Below are 25,115 nucleotides of genomic sequence, written 5' to 3'. Positions count from 1 at the left end.
AAAGTTGGCAGAGATTTATCATTTAGGTCTCCTTTGGGGAAATCAATTATTTACCTGATCACTTGCAATATGGACTTAAATTTAAAGAAAATGGTTGAGGACTATGATGTAATAAAATCATCTTTACCATAACAAGACAAGATTTGGGAGTATACCATAACAAGACATGATTTGGGAGTATACCATAACAAGACATGATTTGGGAGTATAACATAACAAGACATGATTTGGGAGTATACCATAACAAGACAAGATTTGGGAGTATACCATAACAAGACATGATTTGGGAGTATACCATAACAAGACAAGATTTGGGAGTATACCATAACAAGACAAGATTTGGGAGTATACCATAACAAGACAAGATTTGGGAGTATACCATAACAAGACATGATTTGGGAGTATACCATAACAAGACATGATTTGGGAGTATACCATAACAAGACAAGATTTGGGAGTATACCATAACAAGACATGATTTGGGAGTATACCATAACAAGACAAGATTTGGGAGTATACCATAACAAGACAAGATTTGGGAGTATACCATAACAAGACAAGACTTGGGAGTATACCATAACAAGACAAGATTTGGGAGTATACCATAACAAGACAAGATTTGGGAGTATACCATAACAAGACAAGATTTGGGAGTATACCATAACAAGACATGATTTGGGAGTATACCATAACAAGACAAGATTTGGGAGTATACCATAACAAGACATGATTTGGGAGTATACCATAACAAGACAAGATTTGGGAGTATACCATAACAAGACAAGATTTGGGAGTATACCATAACAAGACATGATTTGGGAGTATACCATAACAAGACATGATTTGGGAGTATACCATAACAAGACAAGTTTTGGGAGTATACCATAACAAGACATGATTTGGGAGTATACCATAACAAGACAAGATTTGGGAGTATACCATAACAAGACATGATTTGGGAGTATACCATAACAAGACAAGATTTGGGAGTATACCATAACAAGACAAGATTTGGGAGTATACCATAACAAGACATGATTTGGGAGTATACCATAACAAGACAAGATTTGGGAGTATACCATAACAAGACAAGTTTTGGGAGTATACCATAACAAGACATGATTTGGGAGTATACCATAACAAGACAAGATTTGGGAGTATACCATAACAAGACAAGATTTGGGAGTATACCATAACAAGACAAGATTTGGGAGTATACCATAACAAGACAAGATTTGGGAGTATACCATAACAAGACATGATTTGGGAGTATATAACAATTAATATTAGATTATTTAAGCATTGTCTGAGAATGTTTTTATAATCTTTAGGGAGAGTAGTGTCTCTTTCTAACACAGGTTGAATAACTTTGACTGAAAAAGAGACTTTGAAGTAATCATAGTGATACTTCCTGAATTGACAAGTGTTTTTTATGATCAATCTTCATACAAAGAATAGATCAATGAACTACATTTGTTTAAAATAGCTTTTCATGATGTTACAGCTGTCAACGAAATAGCTGCACTTTTAATTTGTATGTAATTTCTGTATATGTTTAATAAAAAAATAGAAATCTTTCATTTCTCATATTTTCAAACCAGTACTCTCAGTAATGACACATTAAATCATTGTGATGTCATTGAGTTTATTATTATGCAATCAAAACAATGGGTCTAAGGACTTTTAAAAGTGGCTACTATTTACATCAAAGTTTTTTTTGTCTAGCATGTAACAGAAATGGCCAGTGGCATTCCAAGTGTGGGGATGGGTCAAAATTCTATGGCAGTTATTAAAATACTTGTGTCTGGAATGATTGGAAATATTCTATTGTAAGCTGACGACTCCTAATGTTAACTTTTGCCAGTTCCATTGATGCATCTGAGGATTATCATATCTTTCCCTCAATTATTACACATATATATATTTTAAAAATAAACAATTAGTTCAGAGAATAAGGATAAAAATTGAGTAATAAATGAATCTGATGAGAAGTGATTAAACTCAGACCTATAGCGAATAGCTCTCATTTTCATTGAAATGATTTACAGAAATTGAAAGGATTTATATTTTCAGTTTTCATGGTTTTCAATGGAAAGTTGTTGTTGTTGTTCTATGGTTTAATGCCATTTTTCAGCACACGATAGGCTATACATGGCGGTCAGTATTAATGGTGGAGGAAGAACCTGGGAAATCCCCAGAAAGAACCACCAACCCACAAGATGCTACTGGAAAGCTTTCTCGCATACCCACATTGGCAGAATCCGAGGCTCGAACCCACGCAGACAGGTGAGATGGCAGTGATCCGTGACGGAGAGCACTTTAGACCACTCGGCCACTCGGGGCCCCTTCATTGGAAAGAATGTTGTTTACAAGATGTCTTGGAATATTAAACATATCACATTGAAAAGAATGCTCACATATTGTTTCAGAATTACCACAAACTACATCCCAACCAGACTTGGCTAATGCCATTGATTTCAATTCGCATTCTCACAAGTTACAAGGGACATAATTCACACAATCATATCTAACTAGTCACTTAACTTAGACAACTTTAAAGACAAGGGCTTAAAAGGAAGAATTTATTTTTTCAAGGTTTTGTCATTGATTTTATTTTAAAGAAAAGATATGTGTGAACAAGTTAATTATGGTTTGCAAGTCTGAGTCTGATTCCACATCTGACTGTATACACTTGAACTTTAATAATGTCCATTATTGATCATTTTCGGAGGCCACATAATCATCTTCACCAGTGTTAAAATTTATGCTAATATTTTCTTAAGTTACATTTTTCAGAGGTTTTTCCAGGTCAGTAATTTTTCTAGCTACAGCTTCATGTACACTCTAAGGTTGTCAGTTCACATTTACGGGTCCAATACAGCTTATCAAAGTCATCATTTACCACCCAGTAATTTCAAACTATTTGCAAGTTTTCCTTTGTATATAGTGTTCTGATTGTACCAGCTTATCAAAGTCATCATTTACCACCCAGTAATTTCAAACTATTTGCAAGTTTTGCTTTGTATATAGTGTTCTGATTGTACCAGCTTATCAAAGTCATCATTTACCACCCAGTAATTTCAAACTATTTGCAAGTTTTGCTTTGTATATAGTGTTCTGATTGTACCAGCATAATCAGCTATGATTGATATGCTTGATGAGGCCACATGGATCCGAAAGACAAGTGAATGGTTGTGACAGCAAGAGTGGTATTTCTTAATGACCTTGACCCTTGCATTATGTGGTCTCACTCATTTATATTACTTTATATATTTGCTTATTAGTTCAGTCCAACTGCAGAAACCATAGATCCTGATAATGTACTGACAGATAAGTGTTTGTTGTTTATTGTACTGATTACTGCTTACAATCTGCATAGACCCTGATCTGCCAGCACATCATCTGGTTCTGTGCAGTTTGAGGTAATAATTGACTTACTAGTGAGTATGTGCAATACATAACTTAGTTTTGATGATGGATAGCTTGGGACTGAATTTGATTTTTGTCAGATTATATAAATGTTATAAAGTGAGGTAATAGCTGATATACTGTATACTGTATATACTTGCTTACAAGTTTGAGTCCAGTGGCAAATTGCTCGGACCTTGATTGCCTGTTGGAATGACTGTATTCAAGTGAGACATTGGTATGACTGTATTCAAGTGAGACATTGGTATGACTGTATTCAAGTGAGACATTGGAATGATTGTAATCAAGTGAGACATTGGTATGACTGTATTAATATGACAGATATTTGAAATGTTTATTTTATTTTTATTATTTGTGTAGGGTTTACAATAATCATAGGTAAAACTATTCTATATATGTAATTTGCATAATTTTAATATGTTAAGACGTTTTGGTACAAATACATAAAGGGAAAATACTATTAAGGTTTGTATGAATTGCCAATATACAAGCCATATACCAAAACGTTTTGAAATGCAGTATGGTGTTGGAAGATGAAAGTTAAATAATGAACATGTTTTCACAGTATTTAAAGATAAAATAAACTTATCTAAAATACCTTACACTTAATGGAATCAATAGGAATAAGCCTTACACCTAATAGAACTGACAGGAATACACGGTACACTTAATGGAATGAATATGAATAGATTTTTTACATAATGGAATCAATTGGAATACACCAATTAATTTATTGGGACAAACAGGAATATGCCTTACAATGGAACTGATAGGAATAATCCTTATACTTAATGGAAATAATTGGAATACACCTTGCACTTAATGGAACAAATAGGAATATGCCTTACAATGGAACTGATAGGAATAATCCTTATACTTAATGGAAATAATTGGAATACACGTTGCACTTAATGGAACAAATAGGAATATGCCTTACAATGGAACTGATAGGAATAATCCTTATACTTAATGGAAATAATTGGAATACACGTTGCACTTAATGGAACAAATAGGAATATGCCTTACAATGGAACTGATAGGAATAATCCTTATACTTAATGGAAATAATTGGAATGCATCTTGCACTTAATGGAACAAATAGGACGTATTCCAAATTAACAAGTGCAGATCATTAAGGAGTTGTTCTTCATTGCCACACAAGATTTGGATTGAAGATCAAGAATTCATATAACTATAGGAAGTTGTCAAGGAAACTAGCACTTCACACAGACTCTAACAAATTTATTTGTGGTTATTTTAGGCATATCACTGAACATATCAGTGGGAGTTCAAATGCTCTCTGTCAGTGTGGTGCTACCAACAACATTCAGAGGAATGCCAAAAGGTCTGCTTGGAAACTTTGATGGAGACCCTGACAATGATTTTATATGTCCAAATGGTACATCCCTACCTTCCAATATCTCGGAGCGAGAGATATTCAACTACGGACAAACGTGTAAGTTGCTTCTGTATGTTTGTTGTTTTTCAACCATGTTTAGATGCCTCTCGAATCAGATTTTGTATAGAAATAATGTCCATTTAGTTTCTGCTTTGATTGACTGCTTGACTCTTGTAATCCTTTTATTTTTTATATAATGTACAGTGTGTGTGTGTGGATTTGTTTGTGTGTGTACATATATATATATATATATATATATATATATATATATATAACTTGGTATTCATCTTTGTAAAATTCTTATTGGTATATTAAAGGGGAGGTCACTGGAAGTGAGTCAGTTTTCCTATATCCACCAGGAAAGAACCACTCAAACTTCCACCATGGAAACTTTACTCCCAAGTTCCTAGATGAAGCCGATCAAGCTAAGGTGGTGAAAGCTAAGGAGAGCTGTGGTGAAGCCAACCAGGAGTGCATATTTGATCTTGTCTTCACAGAGAATGAGGCAGTTGCAAACAACACTCGGAAGATTGAAAGCCGAGCCTTACAAGGCCAGATTGAAATTGGTTGGTTACCATCAATGTCTTTTCTGGACACATTTTTGACAAATTCTTAGCATAAAATTCTTTGAATATATAACCATCCCCTCTTTAAGATGTCTCTCTCCCTGTTGCAATAGGGTGGTTTAAACAAGGGTATAGTCTTTGGAAAGGGAGACAATGCTAAAATTATGATTTTGATGTTGAGTTTGATGGCCCTTGATCGTAAGAGAGGGCCATTGTAGCAGTTCTCAAGAACATACTGAATGTTTTGTGTTAATCAGTGAAAAACTGTATGCATAATTATGAGTTTTGTGTTAATCAATGAAAAAACTGTATGCATAATTATGAGTTTTGTGTTAATCAATGAAAAAACTGTATGCATAATTATGAATTTTGTGCTCAGATGTTCTGAAAATACAAAAACATAAATTAGGCACATTTTTCCCTCTACTGTCTTTGCTCTGCATGCGTGATAGTTATCCCATGCTTTAGAGGAAATATTTGTATACTGTCTGGCTATCTGTCTGTTCATAACTTTATCATGAACTACTGGATGGAAGTTCTCCAAACTTTTGTACATAGGTTGCTAATATGGTAACCATACACAAGAGTGTCATAGTGTTTAGGCCCCATTTTGGGATTCCTTTTTTGCCCATACTCTGGGGTCATAGTGAGAAATCAAATATCATTTATACAAAAAATTCAAGTTAGAGGGAATTTTCTTATATTTGTTACCAATATTACACATGCAATTGTATTATAAGGACATATGAAATGTGTGACTTGTTTTTTGTTTACCATTGAGTCAGCAAGGACATGTGTAATATACAATTATGGGTATTTGCCAAGGTAAGCAACAGAAGTTCATGTATGTCTATTTCATTTTTGCACCAGGTTCCTCTCAGCAAGCTGAGAAGTCTACCTGAGTTATGCATTACTGTTTCTTTCATATGATCTACAATGATTTTTTAATTATATTAAAGGATACAACCATCATATGTGCTGATGAATCCATGACATAGCTTTATGATGCCTTATACACAGAGTATTAACATCCAATGTGTAAATAAGATACAGTCATGAAGAAAATTTCACTATTGTGAGATATGCACACAGTTAAGAGAGTACAGCTTTCTTAGAGATTTCAACATTCATATGCGAAAATGTGAATGACTTTTCTCCAAGAAAGTTTGTTTCACATTTCATCAGGTTTCTTTGTTAGTGCAGTGCATAATTTTCTTTTTGATAGCACCTGATTAAACTAACAGCTGGATAATCTTAGGATTAGCAGAGGGTGATAATTCCAATTTTGACCTGATATCCAAATAAGGATGATGCAGAGAGAAATGTTTAAAAAATTACTTTTGATTTTGTCCATGTAAACTTTGGACTGCATAATGCAATTTCACTGCCCCAACAACAATACTTATTTTTTGCTAAATTGGGCTTAGAAAATGTTGTCCACTGAATAGACTTTTAATGCTATGTAAATAATTGGTATTATATATTAGTATCAACATGAGGGTAATATTGGTATTACATATTAGCATCAACATGAGGGTAATATTGGTATTACATATTGGCATCAACATGAGGGTACTGTTGGTATTACATATTAGCATCAACATGAGGGTAATATTGGTATTACATATTAGTATCAACATGAGGGTAATATTGGTATTACATATTAGTATCAACATGAGGGTAATATTGGTATTACATATTAGTATCAACATGAGGGTAATATTGGTATTACATATTAGTATCAACATGAGGGTAATATTGGTATTACATATTAGTATCAACATGAGGGTAATATTGGTATTACATATTAGTATCAACATGAGGGTAATATTGGTATTACATATTAGTATCAACATGAGGGTAATATTGGTATTTCATATTAGCATCAACATGAGGGTAATATTGGTATTACATATTAGCATCAACATGAGGGTAATATTGGTATTACACAACATGAGGGTAATATTGGTATTACATATTAGCATCAACATGAGGGTAATATTGGTATTACATATTAGCATCAACATGAGGGTAATATTGGTATTACACAACATGAGGGTAATATTGGTATTACATATTAGCATCAACATGAGGGTAATATTGGTATTACATATTAGCATCAACATGAGGGTAATATTGGTATTACATATTAGCATCAACATGAGGGTACTATTGGTATTACATATTAGCATCAACATGAGAGGTAGAAAACAGTAAATGGGACTAGTGCTATTAGGCACATTGTTACTTTTGTTGTGTTTTTTATATCCATTAATGTGCTTATATATTTAGTTACATTGATGTTTCTGGAGGATGTGTTCGTGATACTGTAGGTTCAGATCTGTGTTGCAGCATTTTGAGGTTGGATGATGGCAAAAAGTCAGATTTAGAGGACAAAATATAATGATGTAGATATTTTATGATTGCTTTCATGTATATATATATATATATATATATATATATATATATATATATATATATATATATTATTGCAAAAGAACTACAGTTATCTAAAACTCCAACATAACGAAGTAGAATCAGTGATTGTAAGTAAATATTTCAATAACATTGGATAAATCTGACGTCTTTATAATGAATCTGAAATATACAAATCCTAAATATTTTACATTCTGATGAATTCATATCAAGGAATCTCTATAGCATTAGTGGTCTACACGTAGTTGCTGGTACCCTGTTACAGTCACCTTTTTAAGCCATCAGTTCTTCTTTTCATATACACTTATTGTAACCAGAGTTAGTTTGCTACCTTTGCATAAAACTGGATGGCATTTATTGGCAAATTGCCAGTTATGGGTAGAGATAGTTTTTAAGTTTTTATCTTTCCAGGTCAAATTTCGACAGAGTGATTGCCGTTCTCTTGAAAAACTATTTAATCACCACTAGCAGTGTGATTTTCCGACTCCAGTTTCGGGGTCAAATTATGCTCTCATTACACCTCCAATTTTAGGGCCAAATTTACTCTTGCTCCACCTGCAGTGTTTCGGCTAAATTTGGGTCTCATTTCACCTCCAGTTTTCGGGCCAAATTTGGGTCTGTTTCACCTCCAGTTTTAGGGTCAAATTTGGCTCTTGTTCCACCTCCACTGTTGGGGCTAAATTTGAGTCTCTCAGTTCACCTCCATTTTTAGGGCCAAATTTGGGTCTTGTGTCATCTCTTGACCAAAAATACATAAGCTCTGAGATTTTCGTCAGAGCTAATAAACAAGATGATCATCAAGACATTGTTGTTAAAATATTTAAAAAGAACATTGAAGATTTGAAAACAAAATAAATTAAAGTTGAAACATAGTCTTAATTTCTTTGTTTTTCAAAATTTTGAATGTAGCTTATTTAAATGCCAACATCTGCTGTATGGACAACGGCTTCAGTTAGCACATCGACAGAATTTCATTTCCATAAAGAGAGCCTCATTTTTCTACTGGCAGCCTCACTGATTTGACTTCTTCTGTCTATTCTTGCACTCATAATTGTTTTAAATGGAATGACCCAAAGTGCTAAGCATGTTTAATTACCTTGTAAATAACGCTGCATAACCATATGGTTTTTGTGACACTGTACATCATAATTAAAACAAGAATGAATTGTTGATTTAGCAGTGTTTATTGATAATGGAATGAAGTAGGATCGTAATACATGAGGATTATCACTATCATCAGGTAATAGTCTTTTCTTCTCTTTGCAAATGCTACAAATAAAAACCAACCTGAATAAATACGATCATGTACACTGACAAAATTTTGTTTCATCTCTCTCTCTCTCTCTGACACACACACATGCACAATCATGCGCATTAACTAAAGCATGATTTCAAGTTCTGTATTTTTTATTGCAATTTGATAATGAGATTATTGTTGCTGTAAAAATACAAATTGATCTTAATTTCTTGACAGTGAGGTCTCATATCGCTGTGTACAATTTACCAATATATAATACCCATAACTAATACATGTTCAAACCATCTTAATCATTTTGCCAACATTACACAATGTAACAGCTACCGATGCTCTAAATGCAGACGAGCTTTCACACAGAGATATAATCCCCCCACCTCTCTCTCTCTCTCGTTCACTAATAACAACAAAAATCTTTGATTACTTTATTTAGGTATATTGTAATTAGATTCTTGAGTTGAAAGCAGAATGAGACAAAAAATAAACATTTACTTTGTACGTTTGTATGATTAGGTTGTCGAGTAGCTTGTGTTCTGTAGAACTTGTTCAGGTACGATCCCTTTTTTTTTTTTACACGGTCAGTACCACCAAATGGTAATTATTTATTTTACATATAATTTTTCATACACTGAAATTAATAATTATTTTTCCATGTACAAACAAAAACATGAAATTTGATATATTGATTGTACTTCAAATGACCTTGATTTCCAGAACTTCACATTTGATTTCAGAAGAGTTGTGGCCCCTGACTGCCTATCTCCAAATTTTTTTCTTCCAAACATAACCTCTATTTAAAGCTCTGCTGAGCAAACTGTAGAGAGTTAGGTACTTTGCAGTATACCCATCATAATAGTGTATTCATTTTATTATTGTTATTATTATTATTAGTAGTAGTAGTATAATTATTATTATTATTATTATTATTATTATTATTATTTCAGGAAATGCTGTTCCAAGTATTTCTGGAAATGGTACAGTGTATGCATATAATGGCAGCCGTGTAATGGTCAATATAAATGGATCTGACGATGGAAACATTTCATTTAAGTTTCTACAGAACACAGCCAATGCTTCATTCCAGTTCAATGATAATGACACTAGAGCTGCAGTTTTGTCATTTCTTCTTGACAATCTAAATCCTGTATCAGTGAGGTATGTAATGCCAGGTCATGATATAATGATGATGTTGCAAACAAATCCATATCACCAGTAGGCAAAATTTTAATGGACAGGCAAGGTGAATTACCTGTAGAGAAAGAGAGAGATGTCTGAGTAGCATTTTGTTTGTATCTGACTTTTTATTCAGCTTGGAAAGGTATGATCAATTTTTTAGATTGCAGTACACCTATACAACTTTTTTGAGGTACAGATACATTGTTCACCATTATAACTGCTGTTTAACTGGTTTCGCCAATAATTTGAAATGTCAGGGAAAATGTTTTTTTTATATAAATATTTTCATTCAAACGGTAGAAAACAGAACAGTTTTTAATGCTTAAAACAGGATATTCACTGTGGAAAAGTTCCATTAATCCAAAAAGTTTGCCAGATGCCAGATTATAATGAGAGCAATGCAGATGGTATGCGATATCTGTCTTCTGTAATGAACTACTGATTTGGTAATCAACATTAGTGGATGTTGCAGTAGTACTTTTAGACATGGAGCTATGTGTATTTCCTTTTTTTATATCAGTGTAACTGTGGAAGACAATTATGGCGTACAAGCCCCTGCACTGGACCTTACTATACTGATGTGTAGTGGCTGTTCTAACCATGGGGACTGTGACTTCACCCAAGAAAGGGAGGACAATAGATCAACAACACATTTTAAATATGTTGCCTGCAATTGTAGTCCATACTGGGAAGGTAACTAAATTATTTTATGCCCCTACATGAATCTGCAGGAGGCATATAGTATATTACACATGAATGTGCAAGGGGCATATACCGTTATTTCATGTTATTTTTCGTACACGAAATAATAATTATTAATTTCAATGTACGAAAAATTATAGGTAAAATAAATAATTATCATTTTGTGGTAATTACCGTGTACGAAAAATAAAGGGATCATACCTGACAAGGCCTGTGGAACACACGACACTCGACAACCTAACTTACAAAACTAATGTACAAAATCGGTCTCATTCTGCTCAGCTCAAGAAAAATCAGTTGTTATTATGAGAGAGAGAGAGAGAGAGAGAGAGAGAGAGAGAGAGAGAAATAAGAAAATAATCTTTATTGTTCAGTAACCTGTCAGTTGTCACTATTATATTCCATTGGCAATTAAAACCTGAATAAATAAATCGTTTTGGATGTAAGTATGAGATCCATTGTCACTGTGCCACATGGCTATGCAGATGTAATATACATGCTAATTAAATACGCTTGACCTTTAGCTTGGTCTTTTCCTGTAAATACTGGATTGAAGACCAGAGTCACCTCTACAGATCAAATTAAGGAGGCTCTACATAGGGAAATGAGGCTACCCATGGGGTATTGAAAATGTATACGACAAGTCCATTAGCTCAAGAAAAATATTAATTTACTAATGCTTGTTCTGAAGCCAGTTAAAAAAAGGGTAAATGATTTTAATGATAGTTAGTTTTCTGGGCCATTCAGGTCCAATTTTCCGCCTTTTGTTTGGTGGTTCAGTGCATTTAGGGGGTGGTGGGATAAAAGTCTCTCCCTTTGGCAGGGGTTTGAAGAAACTTAATAATGAAGACATGCCCAAGCATGAACAGACCAAGATCTTTGAAGATATTAAGTACCGGTATATATAACTTGAACTCACATCGAGTCAATGACTTTTGCATTTATGATTAAAAGTAACTGGGTTTTTATAGTTGTTTACTGCATTACTATATTGAGCCAATAAGATTAATTTCCAAATGGTCTGTGGTCTTCGTGTCTTCCTGTATTGAGATATTATTATTTTTACTGGATAAATAAACTCAAATGGCTGAACTCATTTTCAAATGTGCGCTTTGCTTTGTTACTCTGACTGACGTAATGAAGAGCGCTCATTATTGACGCTGTCCAGCTGTTGATGAATAGCAGTATATATTGTAATGACAACAACAGAACAAACACATCAATCATTATATGTTCTTGCCGATACAAAAGACGAAGAAGGTCAATAAAATGAATGTGAATAGATTCTCAGTTAACAAAACAGTTGCCCTTTCTGAGTAAGCCGAGCAATGGGCTTTCTATACACTTATAATTGGTGAATTCTTTGGAAATCTTTCTGTACATTTGAAACTTCAACACAGAAGGGGCATTTTTCAGATTTCTTGGAATTATTGGAATTGAAAGGACTTTTAGGAAACAAGAATTCATTCACCATGCTGTAAGTTAATTTAATTCTTTCACTTATGTATTTTGAGAAATAAATTATTTTCAATTATGCAAAACTTGTTTGTTTTGCTATTTATTGTTGCATAGATTAAGACAATGGAGTCGTAACATGGTATTGATTGCAAAAGTAAAAGATCAATGAGCAAAATTAACATACATGTATTACTTACCCCGCCTGGATTCATGTTTGGTGATACACTCCTTCTTCAAAATATCTCAGCCAGTTGAAAATGAATTGACGACTTGTGCCTCAGTTAAGAACATGCCCAAAGTTAGTCATTACTCATAACTTGCTTAGCAAAACAATACCCTGGTTATTTGATGTACCTAAATCGAACTTTGGTATATTTTTGAATCCGTTTAAAATGGGAACCTGTCTTCAGTTTTAACAAAATGAAATAAATAAAAATAATGGATAAATAAAAAATAAAAATGCAGCTAAAGCAATGATTTTATCTCTTATTCTTGGCTGTAAAATTTAAAGGGCCGTACTTTTTTTTTATCACACTGGCAAAAGTAAATCTTCACAGAAGATTGTTTTATGTACAAAAAATAATAGGATGACCGAGAAAATATTAAATTTTGTGTATGAAAAAATATGATAGAATTAATTGATTATTAATTTTATGGCTTGATGGTGTACGAAAAATTAAAGGGTACGAAAAATAACATGAAATACGGTAGTGTCAGACATGAATGTGCAGGGGGCATGTAGTGTTATGCATCAATTTGTTGTTGTTGTTATAGGTTTAATGCCATTTTTCAGCACAAGATAGGCTATACATTATGGCCAGTATAAATAGTGGAGGAAGAACCTGGGAAAACCCTGGAAAGAACCACCAACCCATAAAAAGCTATTGGCAAGCTTTCTCACATATCCACATTGGCCAAACCAAGACTCGATCCCACGTACACAGAGGTGAGATGGCAGTGATCCATAATGGTGAGCGCTTTAGACTACTCAGCCACTCAGGGCCTCTGCATGAATGTGCAGAGGGCATATAGTGTTAGACATGAATGTTTTGGGGGCATATAGTGTTACATATGATTGTGCAGGGGCATATAGTGTTACACATGAATGTGCAGGGGGCATATAGTGTTACACATGAATGTAAAGGGGGCATATAGTGTTACACATGATTGTGCAGGGGGCATATAGTGTTACACATGAATGTACATGGGGCATATAGTGTTGTACATGAATGTACAGGGGGCATATAGTGTTACACATGAATGTACATGGGGCATATAGTGTTACACATGAATGTAAAGGGGGCATATAGTGTTACACATGATTGTGCAGGGGGCATATATTATTATACATGAATGTACAGGGGGCATATAGTGTTACACATGATTGTGTAGGGGCATATAGTGTTACACATGAATGTGCAGGGGGCAGATAGTGTTACACATGAATGTACAGGGGGCATATAGTGTTACACATGAATGTACAGGGGGCATATAGTGTTACACATGAATGTACAGGGAGCATATAGTGTTACACATGATTGTGTAGGGGCATATAGTGTTACACATGAATGTGCAGGGGGCAGATAGTGTTACACATGAATGTACAGGGGGCATATAGTGTTACACGTGATTGTGCAGGGGCATATAGTATTATACATGTTCAGCTAAGGTCTGCTATTTTCAGTGAACTTGAAGTTCTATTGGCTGATGTTAGAGGTTTGGTATAGCTGTGGATGTATTTAGAGCCATGATGGTTCAGTGCTGCCAGTAATTCAAGGCTCAATGAATACATAAATAAATTTAAACACATTATTGCTGATAATTTATTTGATTTTCAGCCCATTTTGGTAAATGATGTAGTCATCATTGAAGAATAAAATTTAATGGTTTCCCCTTTCATTTTGACTTCAAACCTCCATCCATCCATCCAGCATTGAGACAAATGAAAACCCCAAAATGTGACCTGTGGTGTTTCTTCTTTGAATACATTACCTAATCATGATACTTTAAGAGCATTACTTGCAACTCCAACTCTCCCAGAATACAAAGGTGAAAGTCTGACAGTGGTCTTTACTTGGTAATTTATTCAAATTTTTAAAGATTGTAATATTTTTCTTGTTTGTTTTGAATGGAATGCTGATCTTGTTTTTTGTTATAAGATGTTGTAACATAGATTCTAATCCAGATTCAAGCATGACCTGAAAGCGCACATATTTTTCGATCAAAATGCCTGTACCAGAGCAATTTGTAATTAGATTGTCTACCCTGGACCACTTCACTATACTACATGTTAATATCACTAAAATAACTGTCTTGAAAATTATGCTTCACACTACAGGTGATGACTGTGAAAGAGATTTTGATGGATGTGCCACCAGACCATGTTCTTCTCTAAGAAATTGTACAGACAATCCTGCTGATGTCCATCAGATGCTGAATCAGACCTACAACTGTTCCTCCTGTCCTGATGGATATACTGATGGTGTGGAAGACCCTGCTAAGTGTATAGGTAAATATGGTTATTATTTATGTCCTGTCCCAATAGATACACAGATGGGGTGGAAGACCCTGCTAAGTGTATAGGTAAATATAGTTATTATTCCTCCTGTCCCAATAGATACACAGATGGGATGGAAGACCCTGCTAAGTGTATAGGTAATTATAGTTATTATTAGTCGTGTCCCAAGATAATTACATATGGAGTGGAAGACCCTGCTAAGTGTATAGGTAAATATAGTTATTATTAGTCCTGTCCCAATATAATTACAGATCGGGTACAAGACCCTACTAAGTTTATAAGTAAATACAGATATTATTTCTCCTGTCCTAATGGATATACAGATGGTTTAGAAAACCCTGCTAAGTGTATAGGTAAATATAGTTATTACTCATTCTGTCCCAGTGGATACACAGATGGAGTGGAAGACCCTGCTAAGTGTATAGGTAAATACAGTTATTATTCATCCTGTCCCAATATATACACAGATGGTGTAGAAAACCCTGCTAAGTGTATAGGTAAATATAGTTATTACGCATCCTGTCCCAGTGGATACACAGATGGAGTGGAAGACCCTGCTAAGTGTATAGGTAAATACAGTTATTATTCATCCTGTCCCAATATATACACAGATGGTGTAGAAAACCCTGCTAAGTGTATAGGTAAATATAGTTATTATTCCTCCTGTCCCAGTGGATACACAGATGGAGTGGAAGACCCTGCTAAGTGTATAGGTAAATAAAGTTATTATCCCTCCTGTCCCAATGGATACAAAATTGGGGCAGAACACCCTGCTAAGTGTATTGGTAAATACGATTGTCATAATCATCATAATTATCATTTCTTGGCAAGCATCAATTTTCTTACACTGCCATTTATGTTCCTGTCTTTGGCTATTACTTGTATTTCTCAAAAATGATGTGATACTGTATTCAGGTTTGCTTATACAGGTGACATGAAAGTGTATACACATCATTTAGCCATGACTAAATTATTTATCTTAAATCCATGCATTTCATATTAAATCTGTGCAGTTTGGTCAAAAAGAGAATAAATAATGTACCAATTTCTTTTTCTTAATACTGCTTGTGTTTTCATGATCAGCAAAGTAACAGAAACCATGTATTACCCTTGAATTATTCAGAAGACTGTGTTTGTACACCGATAAACCTACATTTGATAATAAGGCCACAAATCACTTTCACAAAGTTTTCTCAAGTATTTACCAAAGATAGGTTTTATGTTTGTCTGTATGAAAATCTACCTTTACTTCATCGAAAATCAAATGGACTGGCTCATTATCCATTTCAAAGAAGAAATACTGTAATTGGGTTTGTTAAAATGCATTCCTAAGTTTATTATGTTTCTCAAGGAATAAAAATTGTAGAACAATACCTGAATATGACATGATATATATTAGCCAATTTTTAAAATGTATACAGTTTAGTGGCAAATTTGTCAATTGTAATATAACTAAAATGGTTTTAAATTAGAAGTGGCAAAGCACCCATTTACGTTTTGATGTGTTTTAGTATTTACTTCATTAGTTCAGGTGCCTGCATATGAATTCAGTTCATTAGTTCAGGTACCTGTGTTTAGTATTCACTTCATTAGTTCAGGTGCCTGCATATGAATTCATTTAATTAGTTCAGGTGCCTGCATTCCTATTCACTTCATTAGTTAGGTGCCTGCATATGAATTCACTTCATTAGTTCAGGTGCCTGCATATGAATTCAGTTCATTAGTTCAGGTGCCTGCATATGAATTCACTTCATTAGTTCAGGTGCCTGCATATGAATTCATTTAATTAGTTCAGGTGCCTGCATATGAATTCATTTAATTAGTTCAGGTGCCTGCATATGAATTCATTTAATTAGTTCAGGTGCCTGCATATGAATTCATTTAATTAGTTCAGGTGCCTGCATATGAATTCATTTAATTAGTTCAGGTGCCTGCATATGAATTCATTTAATTAGTTCAGGTGCCTGCATATGAATTCAGTTCATTAGTTCAGGTACCTGTGTTTAGTATTCACTTCATTAGTTCAGGTGCCTGCATATGAATTCATTTAATTAGTTCAGGTGTCAGTATTATTATTCACTTCATTAGTTTGGGGATGTGGGGCTGCTTGAAGTATAATGTACATCTATCTCAAGACCTAGAAATACTTATAAATAGTCAAATCTGGGGTTAGTGTTCAGCTAACCAGTGAGCCATGTAAAATGATATAGGAATGATTATGTGATGCTAATCAAACTAATTGGAAGATTTGTATTGTGTTAGTTATAAATCATTTTTTGTTACAGATATAAATGAATGTAATGCAACTAATGCTACCCATGGCTGCAACCAGACCTGTGTTAATACAGAAGGGAGCTATTACTGCACTTGTAACAGTACATTTAGATTACACTCCAATGGAAAGGACTGTCAAGGTACCTGTATTGCTTTTTAATCCCTCTATATGTAGCACACACCTACAAATTGTCCAGCATTATTTTAAGTAGTCCCCAGTGAATTACCATATTGTTATTAGGACATACTGTTTTGCTTCCCTCTCAAGATCTGTTGAAGTACAATAGCACACAACCTATTTATCTCAAGCAATAGAATTGGGTGCACTCTATTAGGGGTGTAAGACAATGACTTGGTTAGATTTTCAGACAAATACAGTATTTTTATCATTTATGTTTACATTTTCAAAACTGTTTGCATCATTCATTGTGGGTAGAAAATCAGCAGAGCATTTTCCAGATTTCTAAATACTGGGTGGAGTCTCTCTGTCCCACTTCAGTGCATGTGATTATTGATTACCTAATGTGACTGCCCGTACAAAATTTTCCACATGGAATGGATATGGAATCCATACGTACTTTTACAGAAATATCCATATGGACATTTCTATTCTATAGTTAAAGCACTCTTATGGATTTCAGTGTATCCATATGGAAATGTTATGGACTCCGTACGTACTCTGTATGGAAAATCTTATGGAATATGCTAATTAGTCCATGAGATCTGTAGGTTGTCAATATGGAATTTGGCAATAATCCATATGGAATTTGTGAATAATCCATATGGAATTTGGCAATAATCCATATGGAATTTGTGAATAGTCCATATGGAGTTGGCAAATATACCATATGGAATTTGTAAATGTTCCATATGGAATTTGTAAATAGTTCATATGGAATTTGCTAATAGTTCATCCCGTACAAAAATTTCCAGGCATACTTAAGGCGGATTTCAGACAGGTTTTTTAAGTACTTTCTGTCTAAACCATAAAAAAATCTGCTGTCTAATGATTCTTAGACATTATTGGGAATCAATGATGAATATTTCACCACAATTTTTAAAATGGATATAAATTTTATTTTGACAGACATTATCAAATAAGATTTAGGTTTTTCTTTTCCTCATTTTCTTTCTCGCATACAAAGCCTAATCCATGATGGCATCACTTAAGTCTTGTTCATTTCACTGAAAAGTCTGGTGAGATTTCACAAATATTTAACTAAAACGTTTGTGAGATTTCACTACAATTTTGATCATTGTATAGTATTTTACTGAAGTTTCAGAAGTTTTTCATACATTTCAGAAGGTTTCAGATTAATAATGAATATGACTTAAACAGAACTTTATTAACCAAGGTGATATTAAGTTTGCATGATTTTTTTTACAGATGTTGTAATTATATGACATCCAAGGCAAGAGATATGGGAGTTAATAATAATAATAAAATTAATAATAATAATGACTTTATTTAGAGAAAGTAACTTAACTGAAGAACTAATCTACCTTGAGGCCTATCTGTTATGTACAATATTTATAGTATATACAACATGATGTGAAGAATCTGGCTTGAAACTAAATAATTAAGTGATTTTAAAAATCAAAGTATCAAGCCTAGAATATATGCACAGGCATCTGTGAACACATAAACATATATAAAATATTAATCTGCATTGAAAAATTCAACTGTGAAAATAATGCAAAATTACAGAAAAGCATCCATTTGAGACATGAAAAGAAATGCTAAAAGCCTGCTATGTCACTTGTACTGCAACTTGATTTTTGATTAATGTACAAACTATGATGCTGTTGTGGTCTCTTGAATTAGTCCTTGTTATATAAGCAGTGTGACAAACGTTTATAATGATAGAAGTACTCTTATTTTACACTGAATTCCAACACACCTAGAATATTTAGATAAATATACACAATAATGCCTCACGATATTGAATGATGATTCTACGTGGGCCAAGAAAATTCCGCAAAGATATGAGCATCTTTGATAGACATGGGTATTTCGCAAGAATTCCACCAGTGATCTATACTTTGTCCTCCTTAAATTCATCCTGGAAGTTAATCAGTTTTGAGTTATATAACTTCGAAATCATCCTGGTTCAATTCCTTGTCCTATTTAGCATGTTAGCCGCTACTGTAGAGCTGTTATGGCACAAAAAGCGAAATGCTAATCCTGGCGTTCAGTTTTCATACACACTGACCAATTATGCTCCCATCGACTTTGATTCAAGCTATTCTCTTTGCCGCACATTTTTCAAATGGTTATTCAAACTCGTATCCCGCTCAAATCGCCATGTTTAGCATTCCTGTCAGTTTCCGTTACACAACGACTCATTGGACAAGTACAAAATTTTGACCGATCAGAAAGCTCTTTACATTGATCATCCTTTAAATAATAAATGGAACAAATACTTATTATAAAGCCCGTTGCGGAATGGGACCGGATAGAGCATTATTTAAAAAAAGTTTCGGAGACGATATTAAAAAAGGGTCCATGTCAAGGAAAATCAAATTCAGGTCAGGAGAAAAGCGAAATTCTGATTCAAAACAGAAAACAAGAAAACTTGTTTGAGGGCAGTTAAATCCAGTTTAAGTTTAAAAAAATACAACAACAACAATAACAAAATTTGATAAAGAAATATAATACAGAAAGATGTGGAAAGAAGTTATTGTTCCCAAAATAAACAATACAATTACAGCTATCAGAAACAGGGAATATAAATGCTGCTGAAAATCAATCAAATTGTACAAGAAACAAAAATAAATTTTATTATATCTTATTTATATTTTTTTAAACTAAAATTTCAGTGATTTTGCAATCACAAAATATCACTATATTTTTAGAATTTTTGACAAACTCTCAGTGAAATTTCAATAAAAAATTCCTGCTAATATTTTCAGAAATGTTGGCAGAATCAGTGAAATTTCATCACAAAATTTCACTGATATTTTCTTAAATTTTGGTAAAATCTCCTAAAATACCATGATTTTAGTGAAAATGGACATTTGAGTGAATGTCAAGAAATGTTCATTGATTTTGCTGAAATTTAAGTCACATTTTCACTAGGGCATGATTTTTGTAGAGCATATTTTAATAGGAAGCCAAAAAACTTTTCAGAATAAACATTAGATCAAGCCCAAAATCCACCTTGCACCAAAGATTCATGTATGCTTGTATTTTAATATTAAATTTCTGATCATGTTTACATTTTCCCTACTTTTTTGGTCATGTCTTTGTTTTTAAACATCTGTGGAAATAAATTAAAGAAAACTGACATACATGTGTTTCTTAAAATTTATGAGTATATACTCATCCTTCCACATCAGCTACACTGACATATACAGGTACACAAACTCCCACCAACATTTCTATTTTAATCAGATAGTTTAGTTATTAAGTCTTCAGAGAGTATTTTCCATGATACTGTAACACACGAGCCTGATTTCCATATGGAAAAAAGTGCTTATGGATTAAAGTTGCAACTTTATTCCATATGGAATTTTCACTTGCTGTGAAGTATTTATGGAATTGGTATGGAATAAATTGTCTGATTCCATAAGTTTTTCAGTCCATATCTATTCCATATGGATTCCATAAGTATTCCATATGGAATCCATAAGAAATTTCTGTACGGGTGTAATCGTAACAAACATGACATATCATAATTGCATTTTAATTGATGCTTCACAAATATGACCAGTTTACGGTATCTTCATGTACCACATACTTTATGTTATGTCATCTTTTTTCGATCATTTTATTTCAGACCTTGAGATATCTGAGTATGTGTTTTAACCATATGCTCAGCTTACAGTGTGTGTGTGTGCGATATTTGGAATTTAAAAGTAACTTTAGCAATTTTCAGTCACTAGGACACTGGGGTATCATGACAAAGACATGTTGCTTCATGCCCCATCTAGTCATATTATCTTGACACCACTGCCAGCCTCTTAATGCTGCACGCCTTAGTGAGGCAGCTGCTAGTACCATTTTTATGTCTTTGGTATGACTTGGCTGGGGATTGAACCCGCGACCTCCTGCATTCGCGGCAGATGCTCTAACCACTTAGGCCAGTGGAGCAGTCGGTATACAGTGTAAACAATTCTCACACACTTTTTGTCAAGATTTGAAGGCATTAATGTACTGACTGTACAATTTTGAAGCCATTTTGTTCACAGCTGGCATTTCCTTTTACATGGGATAGTGAGAAAAATTCTGTAATAAAGTTTGCTTGGGATATGCACATTGTGCCCATTACTTCATAAATCATGATCAGAAACTTGGCAAAAATTAGTTATTTTGATTATCAGTTTTGACCGCTCCAGTGGCCTAGTGGTTAGAGCATCTGCCTTGGAAGCAGAAGGTCGTGGGTTCGAACCCCGGTCAAGTCATACCAACAACTTAAAAAATGGTAGTAACAGCTGCCTTGTTAGGTGCTCAGCATTAAGAGGTTAGTGTTAGGACTGGTTGGCATGGTGTCAGGATAATGTGGCTGGGTGGGACATCATGCTACATGTCTGCAGCATGATGCCCCAGTGCTAAACATCACTATAAACTGCCACACCGCAGACATCATAGCGATATGACTGAAAAATTGTTAAAGCTATGTTAAAAATCATGATCACGCACACACACACACATTATCAGTTTTCCTAAGTACATATATATTTCTCCAGAGATGCAGATTCGGTGTGACCTTATTTCATCTGACCCTACATTTATCCATACCTATTTTTGTCTCCCAAAGACATTCAGACAAAGAGGTTTCTCTTGTAATACGAGTTCCCCAAATACCACTTTTCATAAAGTTATCATGGAAATATTAAATGGTTTCATGAAATTGTTTAATACTGTATTCACCTTGCTTGCCATTCTTTATTATTCTCCCATATTTTGTTATAAGGACTGAAATTCTATCATATACATTTTATATTCTAAGGAGTTAAGACAATATAGGTCTCAATAATGAAATTACAACATGTATTTTCAGACATTGATGAGTGCCTAGAAGGGATGTCTGGGTGTGATCAAGTATGTAACAACAGTTATGGAGGATATATTTGTGGCTGTCAATACGGATATATGTACAACAACACCAAGCAAGCATGTGAACAAGGTTAGAAAATATATATGTTACATAATCAGAAATAATCAATGAGTATATATTTTATTGCAAGGAAAACATCCCTATCTCCAAAACTATTTTTTATTGAGCCTGCTGTTTCCATCTGCATGCTGATGCATCCATTTATCATTGTTAAACGCAATATTAACTCATTCAGCCCCAGACCCATTATCAGTATCACTGCTGCTATGCCCCAGCAGCGCTAAGCTGTGTCTAGCTGCGTGTGCCCCAGAGTTTTTACCTGTTTGAAAATTTTGTAAACATCGTGCACATGCATTCACTCTTACCTTAATTTCTCTGCTTATATCCAATTAAAATCCAAGAAAGTTTCACCATTTATTGCAAATGAATTTGTCTACACAGTGATGTATTTTTTTTCCCTATTTGTCCAAGTCTTTCACGATTTATTTATACAGAATTTACAAAATTATGTGCAACGTTTATCCGCAAGAACTCTATCATCATCGCTGTCAGCATCCTCATCTTCGGACAATTCAATCTCAGAAACTTCTATGTCCGAATCGAAATCTCACAAAATATCCAACTGCCGAACATATGTTTCCTCAGCTTGCTCAGTATTTTCAAGATCAAACCCAAGAAACTCCTCATTTTTGCTCTCATCAAAAATCACTCTTACGTCCGCCATCATTTACGATTTTTCATGACCAGAACACGTGTAGTTAAACCGCTTTCAAAACAGGAGCCCTTAGCTTCTGAACAATTCAAATTTCCACAAATGAAAGTAAAATCATTTCTGATTGGTTTAATAGTTGTTAGTTCTTGGACTAAACCCATTTCTAACCAATCAGAGACGTTGAATCTAACACACATTCATCACGCTTGGAGACGGGATCGGCCATTGAATGCAGTAAAAAAATCACGACTACAGGCGGGATCGGCCATTGAATGCAGAAACTGGATCACGCCTACAGACGGGATCGGGGCTTAAAGGGTTAAAGTGCTTTAATTTGTTAAGTAAACTGCAGGTTTGTCAGAAGGTGGGTATTTTGTTTAAAGATTCTGAAAACAAACTTATAATAGATGTCAGTATTGTCTAATAAAACAGGAATGTCAATCTAAATAAATTTTTTGCAGGGGGATTGGGGTTTCAAAGATGAATCATCTTGTAATTCACTACTCTGTAAATCTTTTATGTATAGTTCAGGCAGATCCTTTACTTATAACAATTTTTTGCTAAGACATGATAGTTTCAATTATTTTGACTGCGGAATGCATTTTATTTAACATTTAGGTTGAAAAAAAATGGTATCATTGGTGAAAAGCAGGATTCTGGGAAATTTTTCTAGAGATAAATGCAGTTAGGGTTGGAAGGGCATATCTAGAGAGCAGAAGGGTTGTAGCTAAGACCAGGATAATGCCAAGTGTAGCAGTAGGACCAGGATACTGACATTTTGTAGCTAGGACCAGGATAATGAGATTTGTAGCTAGGACCAGGATAATGAGATGTGTAGCTAGGACCAGGATAATGCCAAGTGTAGCTAGGACCAGGATGATGACATGTGTAGCTAGGACCAGGATAATGAGATGTGTAGCTAGGACCAGGATAATGCCAAGTGTAGCTAGGACCAGGATAATGAGATGTGTAGCTAGGACCAGGATAATGCCAAGTGTAGCTAGGACCAGGATAATGACATATGTAGCTAGGACCAGGATAATGAGATGTGTAGCTAGGACCAGGATAATGCCAAGTGTAGCTAGGACCAGGATAATGACATGTGTAGCTAGGACCAGGATAATGAGATGTGTAGCTAGGACCAGGATAATGCCAAGTGTAGCTAGGACCAGGATAATGCCAAGTGTAGCTAGGACCAGGATAATGAGATGTGTAGCTAGGACCAGGATAATGCCAAGTGTAGCTAGGACCAGGATAATGAGATGTGTAGCTAGGACCAGGATAATGCCAAGTGTAGCTAGGACCAGGATAATGACATGTGTAGCTAGGACCAGGATAATGACGTGTAGCTAGGACCAGGATAATGCCAAGTGTAGCTAGGACCGGGGTAATGACATGTGTAGCTAGGACCAGGATAATGCCAAGTGTAGCTAGGACCAGGATAATGACATTTGTAACTAGCACCAGGATAATGCCAAGTGTAGCTAGGACCAGGATAATGCCAAGTGTAGCTAGGACCAGGATAATGCCAAGTGTAGCTAGGACCAGGATAATGCCAAGTGTAGCTAGGACCAGGGTAATGACGTGTAGCTAGGACCAGGATAATGACATTTGTAGCTAGGACCAGGATAATGACATTTTTATGAGTCTTGGAGTGGCATCTCTTTCCAATAACCTATGGAATTATGGAAAAATAGTTGGTGTTTCATGATTTGTACCATAACTTTGCACTCATTTGTTGTTGATGGGCATAGTGGTGTCTTAAATTTCATCTCAGGTTTAGACAAAGAATCAACATGGCTGCAACAATAAAACATGTAGGTCTTAGTGTATGGATGTAGAAGGTTACAAAAGCATATGGGTAACAAGGTGCCTACCATGTTGTAATCACTGTAGATTTATTTTCCAATATGTAAGAACAATATGGATTGAAATGTGGAGGGCACCATGTTAATCATTGGCATTTTATGGCGTGTACACATGTATATATATTGAGGCAAAGATTGGACATACTTAATAATCATTCACTTTGGTAACCTTTTGGTTTTGAACAAAATATATATTACATTATGTGTATACAAAAGACATTCACTGAATTAAACAGTTGTCTTTTGTCAGAATGTGTCTGTG

The 25,115-nt window shown here is 34.4% G+C and overlaps 1 protein-coding gene across 1 annotated transcript in view; it reads left to right on the top strand.

Moving 5' to 3' along the window:
* LOC149791310 (uncharacterized) overlaps positions 1–25,115 on the top strand; it is a 129,880-nt gene that overhangs the window by 45,011 nt on the left and 59,754 nt on the right. Inside the window, exons 12-18 of the mRNA XM_089969839.1 lie at positions 4,691–4,885; positions 5,146–5,394; positions 10,030–10,240; positions 10,782–10,954; positions 14,760–14,930; positions 17,225–17,353; positions 22,217–22,342. Of these exons, the coding sequence (XP_089825965.1) occupies positions 4,691–4,885; positions 5,146–5,394; positions 10,030–10,240; positions 10,782–10,954; positions 14,760–14,930; positions 17,225–17,353; positions 22,217–22,342 (1,254 nt within the window). The remainder of the gene's footprint in view (positions 1–4,690; positions 4,886–5,145; positions 5,395–10,029; positions 10,241–10,781; positions 10,955–14,759; positions 14,931–17,224; positions 17,354–22,216; positions 22,343–25,115) is intronic.

This window comes from Sinohyriopsis cumingii, chromosome 9 (assembly GCF_028554795.1).
Source record: "Sinohyriopsis cumingii isolate HCF-2022 chromosome 9, ASM2855479v2, whole genome shotgun sequence".
NCBI classification, from domain to species: domain Eukaryota; kingdom Metazoa; phylum Mollusca; class Bivalvia; order Unionida; family Unionidae; genus Sinohyriopsis; species Sinohyriopsis cumingii.
The sequence above is the reverse complement of the archived record's forward strand: the minus strand, read 5'-3'. Positions and strand labels throughout refer to the sequence as shown.